At 37.8% G+C, this 14,746-nt stretch overlaps 1 protein-coding gene across 1 annotated transcript in view; it reads left to right on the top strand.

The window, feature by feature from the left end:
* Positions 1 to 14,746, top strand: part of ARHGAP42 (Rho GTPase activating protein 42) — a 277,264-nt gene that overhangs the window by 73,199 nt on the left and 189,319 nt on the right. Inside the window, 1 exon segment of the mRNA XM_021679062.2 lies at positions 325 to 420. Coding sequence (XP_021534737.1) covers positions 325 to 420 — 96 coding nt within the window.

The following is a 14,746-nucleotide window of genomic DNA, read 5'->3' on the forward strand; positions in this document are numbered from 1 at the left end:
CCCTCCCTCCCTCCCTCCCTCTCCATTTGTGGGGAGTGAATGGTAGTTTTTTGATAAAGGCTTTGGGAATTGGCTTCCAGATAATACACAACTGGCACCAAAACTTTCTTAAACGGTAAATCCCCTGTGAGCAGAGCAGATCCATTTCCTAAAATATTTCTTTTAGTAGTCTCTTTAAAATCTGCTTAAATTTGTCAAGCTGGTATTTTAAAAGCTTCTGGTAAATAAAGTATTAAAATTGAAGTTATAGAGTAATGCACGTGGAAAATCTCATATTCCATTGTACCTTCAACTTATGATTTTTTTTAAACTTTTTAATTATAGATCTGTCTATGGCAGTACAGAAATTTTCCCAGTCACTGCAAGATTTCCAGTTTGAATGTATTGGTGATGCTGAAACAGATGATGAAATTAGTATTGGTGAGTATTACTGTTCTTTAATATTCTACATAATTTTAAAAGTCCTACTTCAGATACTGATTTCACTGAAATCAAACAGATTCACATACCCAAATAATAAACATGTAAAATATTCTGATTTTGATAAAAGTATAAGGGTGATTTTTGGTTGTTGTAGAGGAGCTATATTATAAATTGTCTAAAAATTGAACTCTGTTTTTTTTTTCCATAAGGAAATTACTTATTAATCATTCTATAATTTAGCTCATCCCTTTAAGAAGAGTTGGATAACAATGTTTGTCTCTGCCTCAAAGTGAATCATTCATTCACATACATATTGGGCATCTACTATTAAATATACAAGGTACTGGTTTTCAGAATTATTTTACTTTTTAAAAATTTAATACTGATTTCTCTTTTAACATGAGTATTTGTTTATAAAGGAAAAATTCAGTCTTGATGTATTAAACCAGTGTTATTATAGGATATAAAATATTATTGAGGATCAGGAGACTTGAGCTCTGATCCAACTTTGCTTTAGTAATTCAGCAGTCTGACCCTGGGGGGCATGCCCCTTCCTGATTCAGATGGTTTTATTTCCCATAAAGCAAAGAGGTTGGGTTATGTGATCCCTGAAGTTTTATCTGTATCTGAATTTGTACTGTTTGAAGATCAGATTCATGTAGCATTCCTTTCCCCCACATTTTAACAGTTACTACTTAACAGTTTGTAGACAGTGGGCCCATTTGTAGGCTGAATTAGAGACATGTCACATCATCAGAAGACTGTATAGACTATGTACATTTTGGAGGATAATACTAAAGGTACTCATCTTCCAGGTATAAAAATAGCATATTACAAGTGTTTAGAACAGTGACTCTAGAGGTTTAATGTGTATACACACATTACATAACAGCTGGAGATCTTATGAAATGCGGATTCTGATACAGAAGGTCTCAGGTGGAGTGTGCGATTCTGCATTTCTAACAGACTTTTGAAGGTCATGTTGACACTGCTGGTCCATGGACCACACTTGGAGTAGTAAGGATTTATAATCCCTGATATGCCCCTCCACAATCACATTTCTCTTCTTCCTTTATCATTTCTTTTATAGTTTTGTCAGTTATATATGTATTCCTAAACAGTATATTTTTAATTTTGAAAACCTAAGTAGCAAGCCCAAACCTAGCTCTGAAAGGAAAGGGCAGTGTTATCCCCACCAAAGAAAGGCTCCAGGAAAAGATAAGCTGACTGAGTTTGATTCATTGTGTAGCTTTAGCTTGCTTACGTTCACAAAAGTTCCTTCTGGATAAATCACTGTCAGAATTCAGAGTTCAAGGTGGCAGTCTTTCCGAGGTGCTGTGCCAGGTGTCACTTTATTTGGTTGCTCCTTTAGGAGTGTTAGTTACTCAGAGGAATGTAGAGGTAGCTGGTCTCTTGAAATCATAAATGACTCCTCCTCCCTCAGTGCTCTAATGAAAAGTACTGAGCCGTGTAGAAAGAAGGATGAGGACTGCCTCATGGTCCTCCTCAGCATGACTTCTCTTTCTCTTTATAGGATGTATGAGGAAGGGCACCTTCAGTGATGATGCACCACTGGCACTTGAAACTATAGTTGTCATTTTTGTGTGCCACTTCTTGACATTTGTGTCATAAATGCCTAGCCCCCAGCAAAGGCCTTGTAACACACACCTGACCAAAAAGCCTACATAATATTACTAAAATACTAACATATTAGCATTGTTATTTAGAGAAAAACTAAAACCCACATACTTACATAAGAGCATTTATTTTCACTTATTCACTTAGTAATGTAATTGTAATTCCAAGAAGGCAGAGGCCAGAACTGTCCTTTTTTTTTTTTTTTTTTTTTACAGAGAGTGTACAGGAGTCCGGGTGGGGGAGGGCAGAGGAACAAGAGAATTTTAAGCAGGTTCCACACCCCAGCATGGAGCCCAACTTGGGGCTCGATCTCATGACCCTGTGAACATGACTTGGGCCAAAATTAAGAGTCGATCACTTAACCAAGCTACCCAGGCACCTGTCTTTTCTTTTTTTTTTTCTTTTTTAAAAATTTTATTATGTTATGTTAGTCACCATACAATACATCATTAGTTTTTGATGTGGTGATCCACGATCCATTGTTTGCGTATAACACCCAGTGCTCCATGCTCCTTAATACCCATCACAGGGCTAACCCATCCCCCCACCCCCCTCCCCTCTAAAACCCTATTTGTTTCTCAGAGTCCATAGTCTCTCATGGTTCATCTCTCCCTCCGATTCCCCCTCTTCATTTTTCCCTTCCTTCTCCTAATATCTTCCATGCTTTTCCTTATGTTCCACAAATAAGTGAAACCATATGGTAATTGACTTTCTCTGCTTGACTTACTTCACTTAGCGTAATCTCCTCCAGTCCCATCCATGTTGATGTAAAAGTTGGGTATTCATCCTTTCTGATGGCTGAGTAAGATTCCATTGTGTATATGGACCACATCTTCTTCATCCATTCATCTGTTGAAGGGCAGCTCGGCTCTTTCCACAGTTTGGCTATTGCAGACAACCCCTGTCTTTTCTTTTTTAAAACCACTTTAGCTTTAGCACCTGACCTAGAGCCTGATTCATGGTACACTCTCAGTTAAATTGTTGAATAAATGATATAACTCTCCTTATAAATTTTAATTTTTTCACTTATCTGTATATTTTTCTAATAGAATTATATATATATATAATTTGTATATATATGTGTATGTATACTTAATAAAATTATATACATATAATTTGTTTTCTTTTAAGGAGGATTATGGCAAATACTCTGGGTTTTCATAGATATTATGATTTTTAATAATTTCATGACTTAAAATATTTCATCAGGTTCAGATACAGAAACAAAGAAATAAACAAATCATAAATGACCCCTCCTCCCTCAGTGCTCTAATGAAAAGTACTGAGCCATGTAGAAAGAAGAAATAAAGAAATAAAATCTTTATTTAAGAAATAAAATCTATAGAACATTCAGGTTGATTCTAGTTGATCTTGTTAAAAAGTACAATAAACATATTTCTACATATTTCTCTTAATTTCCTTTAAAATTCTTACTTAAAATACCTTTTTAAAGTCACATGTAACTTCAGAGGTAGGGTTTTTAAATATATGCTCTGCAGCCCTTCAGGTAGATGTTAGGTGATTTCCCCAGGTTGTGGTGAATTTGATCTTCAACACTGGTCTGCTTGTCACTTTCCACTTTGGCTAAATGGATGTTGTGTCTCTTGCAGATTAGATTTGAAAGGTGTGAATTGATCAGTAGGTGAAGGTTTATTGTAGGCAATGAATACTGGATTAAATTCTAGTGTTTTGAGGGCTTTGAGGAGTTAGATCAAAGGTTGGGGAGCAGAAGATGAATGCTATGTAAGGATAGATATAGTGCTTCTTGATGCTTTTAAATCAGGAGACTTATGTAGCTCTTATTATGGGGAATGTGATTCAGACATTAAAACTTTATTAGGAAAACCTAACTTAGAGCAAAAAGTAGTGTAAAAAATTATTTCTGAAAAAAAATGTAAAAATATAGGTATGTTCCTATATCCTCACTGTCCAACACTTTTTATCCTTATACTGAACCCTCAAATGCATTCTAAACATTTAAACATAACTATATAATAAAGAGGAGGAGGCTTAAATAACCATTTCTAACATGGAAGAATTACGAGGATATGGCAGGCTGTTGTTTCAAGGACAGTGACCTAGGAACGTATCCCTGAGACTGCTGGGTACTCTGGAGTGGATGCTGTGTGAGGAACTTTCCTACCTCCATCAAGTTTTCTTGTTTATTTTTGTCATCAGTTTTAATTCTATGTGGGAAGTACATAGTTTCAACTTTGTTTAAAATATCTTCTTGAAGCCCCAGTTTCAGCCTCTTTATTCCTCTGATTTAACCAAAGGGGAATGAAGTAGGGAAAGCTGTGACTTTAGCTTTGAGTATTAGCCACAGCACTCTCAGCTAGAGTAGTTTTGTGACTTACCAAAAATGGAACCATTAAAAATGATGACTTACAAAAACTCATCTTTTATAATCAAGCAATGTCAATGAAAAATAACTTGTATAATCAAGACGTTTGCAGTCTTTTTGTATGTGAGTTGTGGTGGGAATGGGTGGGAAGGTGGTAGGAAGATGACTGAGATGTCTGCTTTCAATGTGTTTACAGTGGAATAGTGTGAAAAATAGATTTTGAGCTATGTAAGGAAAAGAAGGTTCTGTTTTCATATCAGTGTAATTACCTGATTTGTGGAAGCTGTTCCAGGAGTTTTATAGGTGAGTAGGCCTGTGTCTGGCCTGTAAGCCAGTCCCACTCTTCATCTGTTCCCACCCTTTTGGCCTTGTGCACCTTGTGCACTAGCACTAAAAAACACACTTTGTGTGTTTTTTAGTGCTAGTCAAACATTGCTGGCTTGGAAGGAAGCAAAATGTAGTTAGTTGTCTGCGACTCGGTGTGGAATTTCTCCGGCTTAGAGAACAGGTCAGTTGTTTCCAGAATTGAAGTCCCAAGCAGGACAGGGATACATGCTCTCCCTTTAGCTTCCTCCTTTCCATTCAAAAGAAGCAAGAAGTCATTACTCCTCCCTTTTCCAGGGATAAATGAACTGCATGTGAGCTTTTGCTAGCTCCCTTTTCTCTGCCTGTTGCAGAGCCAGCCCAGTGGGAAGCAGCCTATTGAATGCATCCAACTTAACTTTTCACGGCTGCTCTAATTGCCCACTTTCTATACTTCTTTAGTTTTTGAACTGAGCAAAGACTTTGAGTTAGGAGTAAGTCGGAGTTTAGTAGCTGGACAGTAGGGGCTTAGAAATTGGTGAGGGAGGGTACAGAGTGATTACAAACTGGTATAAGATTCAATCCTCCTTAAATAATTATATGGGTAGACCAGATACAAAATGTACCATCATTTAACTATATTTACACAGTAAGTAATATGTATGTAAATGCGAAAAAACAATGCCCATGTGCATCAGTTCTGGTATGTACACAGGTGGGAAGGATAACTTCCCAAGTCATGTGCCTAGCCTTAAAACCTTACTAGTAGGAAATAAAAGGCGATCTCTACAGAAAATAAATTAGTCTCCTTTTGAAAACACTGTTTACACTGGCTCATTCCAACAATAGAAGCTCACAGTTCCTACTGTGAATCTACCTATGAGACAGGTTGTTTTGCTAGGTTAATTTAGCACCTGAGTATAGGATAATAAAAGACTGTAAATCTCAGTGGATCACTTCAGAGTTTATGTCCATACCAAGGTTGGGGCGTGCAACTTTGTCTTGTTCCTGCATTTGGTGCCTATAATTTGAAATCACTTTTAACCAGAGTCTTAAAAGTCTAGATTAAAAATCAGACATTATTAGGCTGAGTTAGTGCCAATAGAAATGTTAGTCACTAATATGAGGCAGATCTTGTTCATTCTATGTAATCTTGGAAACCATTGGAAAGTCCAGTTGCAGTTGTGCATAAACAGCTTGGTTAGCAGTATTGTATGATGGCCTGTGGTAACTCTCAGGAAAGTCTTGGACAACATGAACCTTGCTCTCAAGAGATTAAACATTTACCAAGAAGGAGAGTCAGTTTGCTAGTAAATATTTTAGGTGGGGACTTCATTCCTTTAGACACACCTAAACAGAAAATTCCTGTGGTGGAGACAGACAACACAGAACCGCTTGTCAACTAAGGTTATGGCTCCCAGCTCTGAGTCCAGAAATGAGGTCATCCATTAGGTAATTCAGATCAAAATATATTCATAATAATTGCTCATATATTTCTGACATAGCTCATGTATTTACTGTTTTGAATGCAGATATGCAGATATAGCAATAACAATGGTTAGTGCTTAATAGTTCTTAGAATAAAGACGTGTTACATCTTAAAAAAAACCTTTTATATGGAAATCTTCGTACAAATTATATGTGTACAGATTGATGGATGGTAACTCACACTGAACCAAGTTTTGTGTACTCTGTTGTCTGTAGTATACTCTATGTTTTTGATTCTTTCCTGTACCTTCTTTAGGAGAACATGTCAAAAGGTGAGACTACAGGACACAAATTTAAAATAATGACTTTTCAAGTCACGGGACCTTTATTGTGTCTTCCTAGCCAGCAGTGCTTTGCCCGGGTGCAAATATTTGTTGTTTGGTTACCTCTCAGAAGTATGACATGGTGGTAAAGTGACTTACCTGTGAGCCTGAGTCACCTTGGTATATAGATAGGAGCCTGAGAGTGATCACTGATGCCTCTTCAGAGGGTGGGAAGTAGAAGAAATTCTTCAAAGGAGAGGTTGGAAAATTTCTTTCGTTTTCCTTGTTAGAGAAAGTACTATGGGGAAAATGCATACATCATTTGCCAAATAAATCCATCCACTTTGAGAATGCATCTGTTAGGTCCAGTGGAAAGGTACTATATGATCCAGTTTTGCAAGTGATAAATAAGAATGTAGTCTGAAGGCATGGCACATGGTTTGCTTTGTGTGTTTCGCAGGGATTTCTATGTCGTATAAAAACACTCTGAGGTAATAACCTGTGTTTCAGGTTAAAAATAATAACTGTTGTGTTTATAAACCAGGAAATGCATTTAAATGATCATAAATGATTTTAGCTAAAAAAAGAACCAACTTAAACTAATAAAATTCAACTTTTAAAGTATTAAATTATGAAATGCTTCTAGAAAGATTTTCTTCAGAATGTGGTGATGAACTTTAAATACTCATCCATACAGATTATTACTAATATTTGAAGGTGGAGTGTGGCCATGAAACTCTTCTTGAGCATTGCTTAGGAAAAAATTTCCAAACCAGAGACAATATCATTACCAACCACAACTGAACTCTTCAAAAAGAGACCTGTAATTTTTACTAAATTCTAGGAAACAATTACCTTCTCATTTGCTGAATCAAAAGAGAACCTATCACTTATTATAAAACCTCATTATAACCCACTTAAATGTGGTTATATAAATCAGGAAGTCCTCTATTAAAGTGGAACATTTCCAAATGCCTAAATTGTTTATACAAATAACATTTTCTTTTGAACTCTGTAGAGGAAGCATATTTTACTTTTTAATGGCTCTCAGTTGGACAATTGAATTATTGTTCTCCATTTTTTTTTTAACCACCCTATTTTTGCACCCACACAGAAACCACCCACAATTAAGGATTGAAACAGCTGGGAAAGTTGCATATTTCAGGTGGAGTTCCTGTCTTTAAAAAAAAAAAAAAATCCCACTTGAGAGAGGTTTTTATCATATTAGCTCTGTGTTTTAAAGTATGTAATTTGATTTAATTTGAAATTGAAAGGCTTAGATTTTTATTTTTATTTATTTTTATTTTTTTATTTTATTTATTTATTTTTGAGAGGGAGAGAGAGAGAGAGAGCACGCACAAGCATGGGGGTGGGGGGTCAGCAGGCAGAGGGAGAAGCAGGCTCCCTGCTGAGCAAGGAGCCTGATGCAAGGAGCCTGCTGCGGGACTCTACCCCAGGACCCTGAGATCATGACCTGAGCTGAAGGCAGACTCTTAACCGACTGAGCTACCCAGGTATCCCAAAAGGCTTAGATTTTTAAGTTTCAGGCTCTGAAAAGCAACCTGAAGCTTATGTCACAAGTCACATGTCTCAAAGAAAAAAAAAAAAATTTGTCTTAACTTACTGATCTATATTAATCCCCTGAAACCCCTTTTCTTTCTTTAGTGATCTGCTTAATAAAAAGTAGTTTAGTATGTTACATAGAGAACTTTATTATCAACTCCAGCAAATTGTATGCTTTTGGAGGTTAGAAAGTTTTACTTATATTTCTATTCCTGTATAGTACTAGTAATTAAATGCTTTATTTGTAGCAGAGGCTTAGTAAATATTTGTTACATGAATAGTCCCCCTGCAAGACCTAGTTATAGAAACGAATCATTGTAAGGTACATAAATAGAATTTCAGAGTCATATATTGAATAAAATATATATATATTTGGATATGTCTAGTATAATTCTTTTCAATATAATAAACTAAATTTTATGCAAACACATACACACACCTAACTTTTGCATGTACTTGAGAATCATTTAGAACAAATTTCTTAGTATTTCTAAATATTTCAAACCAGAGCTAAAGATTTTTGTATTCTTTAGTTTCATTATTGTTTGTTGACTGTTAGGTTACACTGTGCCAATCCCTGGGAACCTGGTGGTGTAGCTAGCTACTAGCTCTTGCCCTCTTGGAGTGCACTGACTTAGAGGCTAAGACGGCAGCAATATACTCCTTTTAGGACAACATAACTTAAAGAAGGCTGATTTCAAGGTGAGTGGATAGAGAGGGAAAAAACTTTTATCTATGGTTAGTTACTTAGGATAGCTTAAATCTCAATAAAATGGCTAGACAGTGAAATAAATGCTGTAGCCCTATATAATTTGGGATGCAGGAATATGTAGTTTAGCCTCATTATTCACAAATTCTGTATTTGTGAATATGCCTATTCTACAGTATTTTGGTATCCCTGAAGTCAGTAGTCCCGGCGCTTTTGTGTTTATGCATAGAGGCGGAAAAGTTGAGACACCTGACTCGAGCATCTACTGAATAAAGTGAGATGCAGTGAGGCGCCATGACTAGTTGACAACTAACAGTTTTTGGTCTTCTATAAGAGCGATAGTCCAAATTGTGTTGAATAAAATTTACTGAGTAAATTTTAAAGATTTTATTGGCTTTATTAAGCAATCCACAAATCAGGCAGCACCCAATCTAGCAGTAGAAAGGAGTTCTGAAGAGCTGTAGGAGGCAAGAGATTTTTAGACCAAAGTGAACAAGAACAAGGAAATTATACTGGGAGTTTGGTGATTGGCTAAAGCACGGTTACTTTCCTTATATGGAGCCAAGGGAAGTTTTGGATTTGGGTTAGGTAACTTGTGCTGAGCAAGCAAGCAGTGTTTGGTTGACTTAGGCCTTGTTCTGGGAGAGCAAGGATAGAAACTTAAGGTTTGGGGGGTTTAGCATGAGTGACTCCATTGGGCCTAACCTGGTTACTTTAACAAGTAAAAGGACCAGAGATTAGAGTCAGGAACTTGCTTTTGTACCTTTCTTCCACTATTTTTAACCTGCCTATGCCTGTATTTCCTACCAGTAAAACTCATTTATTATCTGAGTACCCAAGTGCCAACTAGGTCTAAGGTGCTTTCAGTGGCTTAAGTAATTTATATTATCATTGGGTGACCAACATTAAATAACCAACCACAGTTAAGCTATAATTGTGTTGAATACTATAAAAGTAAAGTATATTATGCTAAGAGATCATACATACTCAAGATAGACCAGGTCCAATTGGGTGGGTGGGAAGATGGAGGAAGGCCACTCTGAGGAAGTGATGTTTAAATTAGTCATGGAGAAATGGTAGGCGAAGGGGGCGTAGGGAGCAGATTCCAGATCCAAAGAAGGGGTGAATAAAGACCTTGAGAGCAAAGGAGATACCCAGGAGGAAAATGGCATGTGTGAAGGTTGTGGGCAGGTAGACAAGACTTACTAAGCCCTGTTAGGGATATGGAATTTTAACCTAAAGGTAATGAAAAGCATTGCATGGTGTTAATCAGAGAAGTGATGTTATATTTACATTTTAAAAAGGTTTATTTGACTGCCTTATGGAAAATTTAAGAAGGCTGCCCCAGATGAGTTTTTATTTATTTATTTTTTTATTATTATTTTTTTGATTTTTATTTTATTTTATTTTTTTTAAAAGATTTTATTTATTTATTTGACAGAGAGAGAGACAGCGAGAGCAGGAACACAAGAGGGGGAGTGGGAGAGGGAGAAGCAGGCTTCCTGCCGAGCAGGGAGCCTGATGTGGGACTCGGTCCCAGGACCCTGGGACCATGACCTGAGCCGAAGGCAGATGCTTAACGACTGAGCCACCCAGGCGCCCCCAGATGAGTTTTTAAAAAATGTTTTTAAAAAGCCATTATCTCGGGGCTTGGGCCCAGGAGAAAACAGGTCATGGGTAGCCTGACTTTAATAATGTAACTTATGGATATGATACCTATTTTTTTTTTATTACATTTGCATTGACCCACAGAACCACACTTAGAGTACATCTCTTTTATTTTCTGTATGAATAGAATGGTCTTAGTAAAATTGGAGTCATATGGTTTGCTTGTAATTGCAAGCCTGAATCAAAACATACCCATGATGATTTTTTTTCATAATTTTTTGCATAATAACAGAAATATGTTTTATTGCCTGTTGGTAAACATCAGGTACCATAAAGGTAAGTGGTGTCCTGTGTGGGTATTAGGTGCATAGTTTATAGTTTTGTTAGTAATTTCCTAGTTTACTTACTGGAGTTTATCTGCTCATGTTGAATATAGTCTGCTTTGAAAACAGCTTTTGAAGATAACATTTTATCTCAGTTGCTTTATGTCTTTCTGTCCAGAAGCTGCATTTCTTTAGTACTAGGGTGATTCTCATACCTTCTTCATGTATGTGTGGAGGTGGGAAGGTGGGGAGTTGTACTGGCTATTGTTTTTGTTTGTTTAAATTATCAGAAAGTGTTACGTCTGACTTAGAAATGTAGGCTTGGTTTCTTAGAATCCCAAGTTTAATATGTTAGAGTAGAAAGAGACCTTGGAGAACATGGGAGCTAACTCTATCATTTCGCTTTAGACACAGGGAAATGATTTGCTAAAGTCACACCAGTATCAGAACCTTGATTGCCTGGCTCCTAGGTCAGGAAGTTTTACTCTTGAGTTTACTTGTTCATTCGTTCATTGATTCATTCATTGATTCATTCACTGATTCATTCATTCAATAAAGCCTTATCGGGGCGCCTGGGTGGCTCAGTTGGTTAAGCGACTGCCTTCGGCTCAGGTCATGATCCCGGAGTCCTGGGATCGAGTCCCGCATCGGGCTCCCTGCTCAGCGAGGAGCCTGCTTCTCCCTCTGACCCTACCCCCTCTCATGTACTCTCTCTCTCTCTCATTCTCGCTCTCTCAAATAAATAAATCTTTAAAAAATAAAAAATAAAATAAAGCCTTATCAAGCACATATGATTTGTCAGACACTGTTTGAGTGCTAAAGACACATCATTGTGCAAAACAGAAAAATAATCCCCACCCTCATGGGGATTTGTCAGAGGAGTTAGGTGATAAGATGTATAATTAAGTTCATTGTATATGAAGTTAGACTGATAAGTGCCATAGAGATAAAAATAAGGATATTATCTAAAAATTTTCTTAAGTAATTTTAAAGCAGAGAGAGCTAATTTTAAGATAGTGGTATCACTGCAAACTGCTTATAAAATGAATCTGTTTTATTTTCCTTTCCGTGTGTAATCAATCAAAATTCACATGACCATGAAAACACTGACCCATTTCTAGATTTGAAACCTTGGTACAAAAGTCATAAAGTAAATACTTCTGAGCCATGCTAGCTGTAAGCACTTGATTTTTTTCTGAAGCATTTAGAATGTAAAAGCATTTCTCCAGTACATCCTTTTGTGCTAGACCACAGACTTCTTTCCTTGCTTGGGCGTATTTAGTCTGTGTACTTAAATTTCATTGTCTTGATATATTCAGTCTTGAAGAAAACGAAGGGGTAACGTCCTTTTAACTAGTACAAGGATTGAAAGCCAGAGAATATCTTAGAGGGCTTTGCCATATAGTCTAAAGTTTCATTTGCATGTTCTCAAGAGACACATAAGGCTTTGATTGAAGTTACCCTTTAGGAGGTTTATTCTGGCATCTGTGTATGTGATGAATTATAGCATGGAAGTATTTGCCAGAGTAAGTCAAAGATTGCCTTCCTCAGCAAATCTTTTATGGACCAAGAGAGAACATTTCTAAATGTGAATGAAAAAATAAAAGTACAGTTTCAGTTTTGATGTAAAATGTTTGGACCAGAAAGGCAATAGTTCTAAAAACTGTGTTTGAAATAAGTGAGTTAGGAGGCAGGACATGGACACCCAGAGATTATTGGAAAGCTCATTGGCAAATGGCAAGGACAAACATGTGAACACTAAAGAGAGGTCTGGTGGTTGAGGGGAAGAAACTAGGCCTAAAAAAAAGGTTTGCCTTATGTACTAGTCTAGGAATATGTGGCTGGACAAGAAGGCTAATTCTGAGTGATTTCTCTGACATAGATAGAATTCAGAATAGTTGCTGAGTCATGATTCAAAGTGCTATGGAGAGAAGAGCTTTCAGGTCATGCTTTATTCTTGGGACTCAAAGGTAATGTCTTATTTCCTCCATAACCATGAGGGCCAAGAGTACTGCTGCCATTGAAAATACCGATAAGCTTCAAGGAGGAAATAGAGATAATTTTTACAAATCTTATTAAAATGTATACTGTTTTCTATTTAAATATAGTTTTAACTCTTAATTCCTCATGCAAAGCATGCATTCTTCCCCTGCCCGCCTTCCGCTAAAGCCAGTAGCTGCCAGACTGCCTGTTATCAGCATCAGCTATGGGAAGCCTTAAAAATTTGGTTCCTGGGCTCTACCCCAGGCCTGAAGGAAGGTGGAATCTCCTGGGATGAAACCTTAGGTGCCTTCAATTTTATGGAGGTTCTTGGTGTCTGATACTAGCCTGTGGAAAACCACTGCTCTCAACAATAGACTTGTGTTAATACTGAGGGGGGCTCAACTGGAGAAGGTACTGAAACAGGGAAAAAGTCTATTTCAGAGTTTGTGCTTTATGGATCACCAGATCTCTGATGCCCAGCATTTTCCCAATGGAACCATTAGGCAGCAGAGATGAAGTGGTATCTTTCTATGGGAATGGAAGAGGAAGGGTAGAGGAGAGAGATCAGCAGTATTTGGTGACTGGATGTATGGAAGGGAGGACTGAAGTTAATCCCATCACTTGAGTTACTAGCAGAATGGTGTTATGGGCCCATTTATGTGTTTATATGTGGCAGTACCTGAGTGTAGAGTGAAATTATGAGTCAACTTTTGACACATAAGTTTTGAGATGCAGACAAGACTCTCTAGTAGAAATTCTTGGGAGGTAACTGGATTTGCTCAGTTTCATGAGCTTGGGGGTGTAGGACCATGCCTAAAGAAATGGGAAAAGTAGATACATTTCATGTGATTCGTGGGGGTTCAAAGTTTCACTCTACAAGTCCTTAGCTCTATGATCTTGGATATTATTTAACCTCTGTATTTCAGTTTCATTATTTGAAGAACAGAATGGTGAGAGATTTCGGTGTTTTACTTGTGACCACCTTGTGGGGTACTGAGGATTAAAGAGCGTGTGCAGTGCTGGTGCAAGTGTCAAATAAATCTCTTCCTCCCCCGACCCCTCATATCTCCCTGCTGTTCCTCCTTTACAAGGATAGGAGTACATGGGAGTAACTTCTTAGACTTGGGAGGAGGAGAAGTAGCTGTGTGGAGAGAAGAGTGGTGATGGAAGGGACAGAAATGTAGCTAGAGATGGGGAAGGGGAAGGTTAGAAGCTTCATGGGGAGTTGTTAGCTTTTGGGAAAAAGAGGGCCCCTTTTCTGAGGCAGGCAAGTTGAAGAGAATGAATAAATACAGTGTTAATCAGAGGGTCTTGAACTTCTCTGAGAAGCAGGAGGCTAGGCCATCTGGTACCAGTGAGTGAGGGGAAGCTGGGGCTGGGGTTCTTGAGAAAGAAAATTCTTTTTAGATAGCCACTGTGGGAAATAGGATTAGGAGTAAACTAGAGTTGAATAAAGGAATTGCCAGAAACCAAAAGCAAAGGGGTTAGATAGCTTGAACTCTTAGTGTCCTTGTGGGTGTGTGAATTACTGCAGAGAGAAGGTCACTGGAGGTCAAGAGGTTGTGGAAAAGAGAAGCTGGATGTTGGACAAGGAAGCGGATGTTGAAGGTCCAGTAGGGTGGTGGCAGGAGGATTGGGTGCAGAGGAGGAGTATGAATGGGGTGCCTTTGTGGAATGTGAAGGAGTGCTGGGAGGTGGGAAGGATTGGCAGGTTTGGTGTAAGCGGCTGTCAGCAACAAATTACTGATTGTTTCCTTTAAGGCAGGATATTTGGGGCCTGATTACCCCTTGAGCACAAACAGCTCTGGGACTGTTTGCTTTTAAAGATGATAAGCCTGTTCTTTGCTATAATGTAGCAGGGTAGTAAGCTGGCATTACCTTCCCTGTCTCCTTCCTTCCTGCTCTCTCCCCCTCCTTTGGCAATAGTGGTTTGATGGAATAGAAGAGACTTTGGAATGAAACAATCAAAATTAAATACCTGCTTCTCCACTTAACTAGCTTTGAGATCATGGGGAAGGTTACTCCAGGTGATTGATACTCTCTTTCTCATCACCTCATACCATGATGTGAATTAAATGAGATAGTATGTGTGACATCTCTG

The sequence above is a fragment of the Neomonachus schauinslandi genome, chromosome 11, assembly GCF_002201575.2.
Source record: "Neomonachus schauinslandi chromosome 11, ASM220157v2, whole genome shotgun sequence".
Taxonomy (NCBI): Eukaryota; Metazoa; Chordata; class Mammalia; order Carnivora; family Phocidae; genus Neomonachus; species Neomonachus schauinslandi.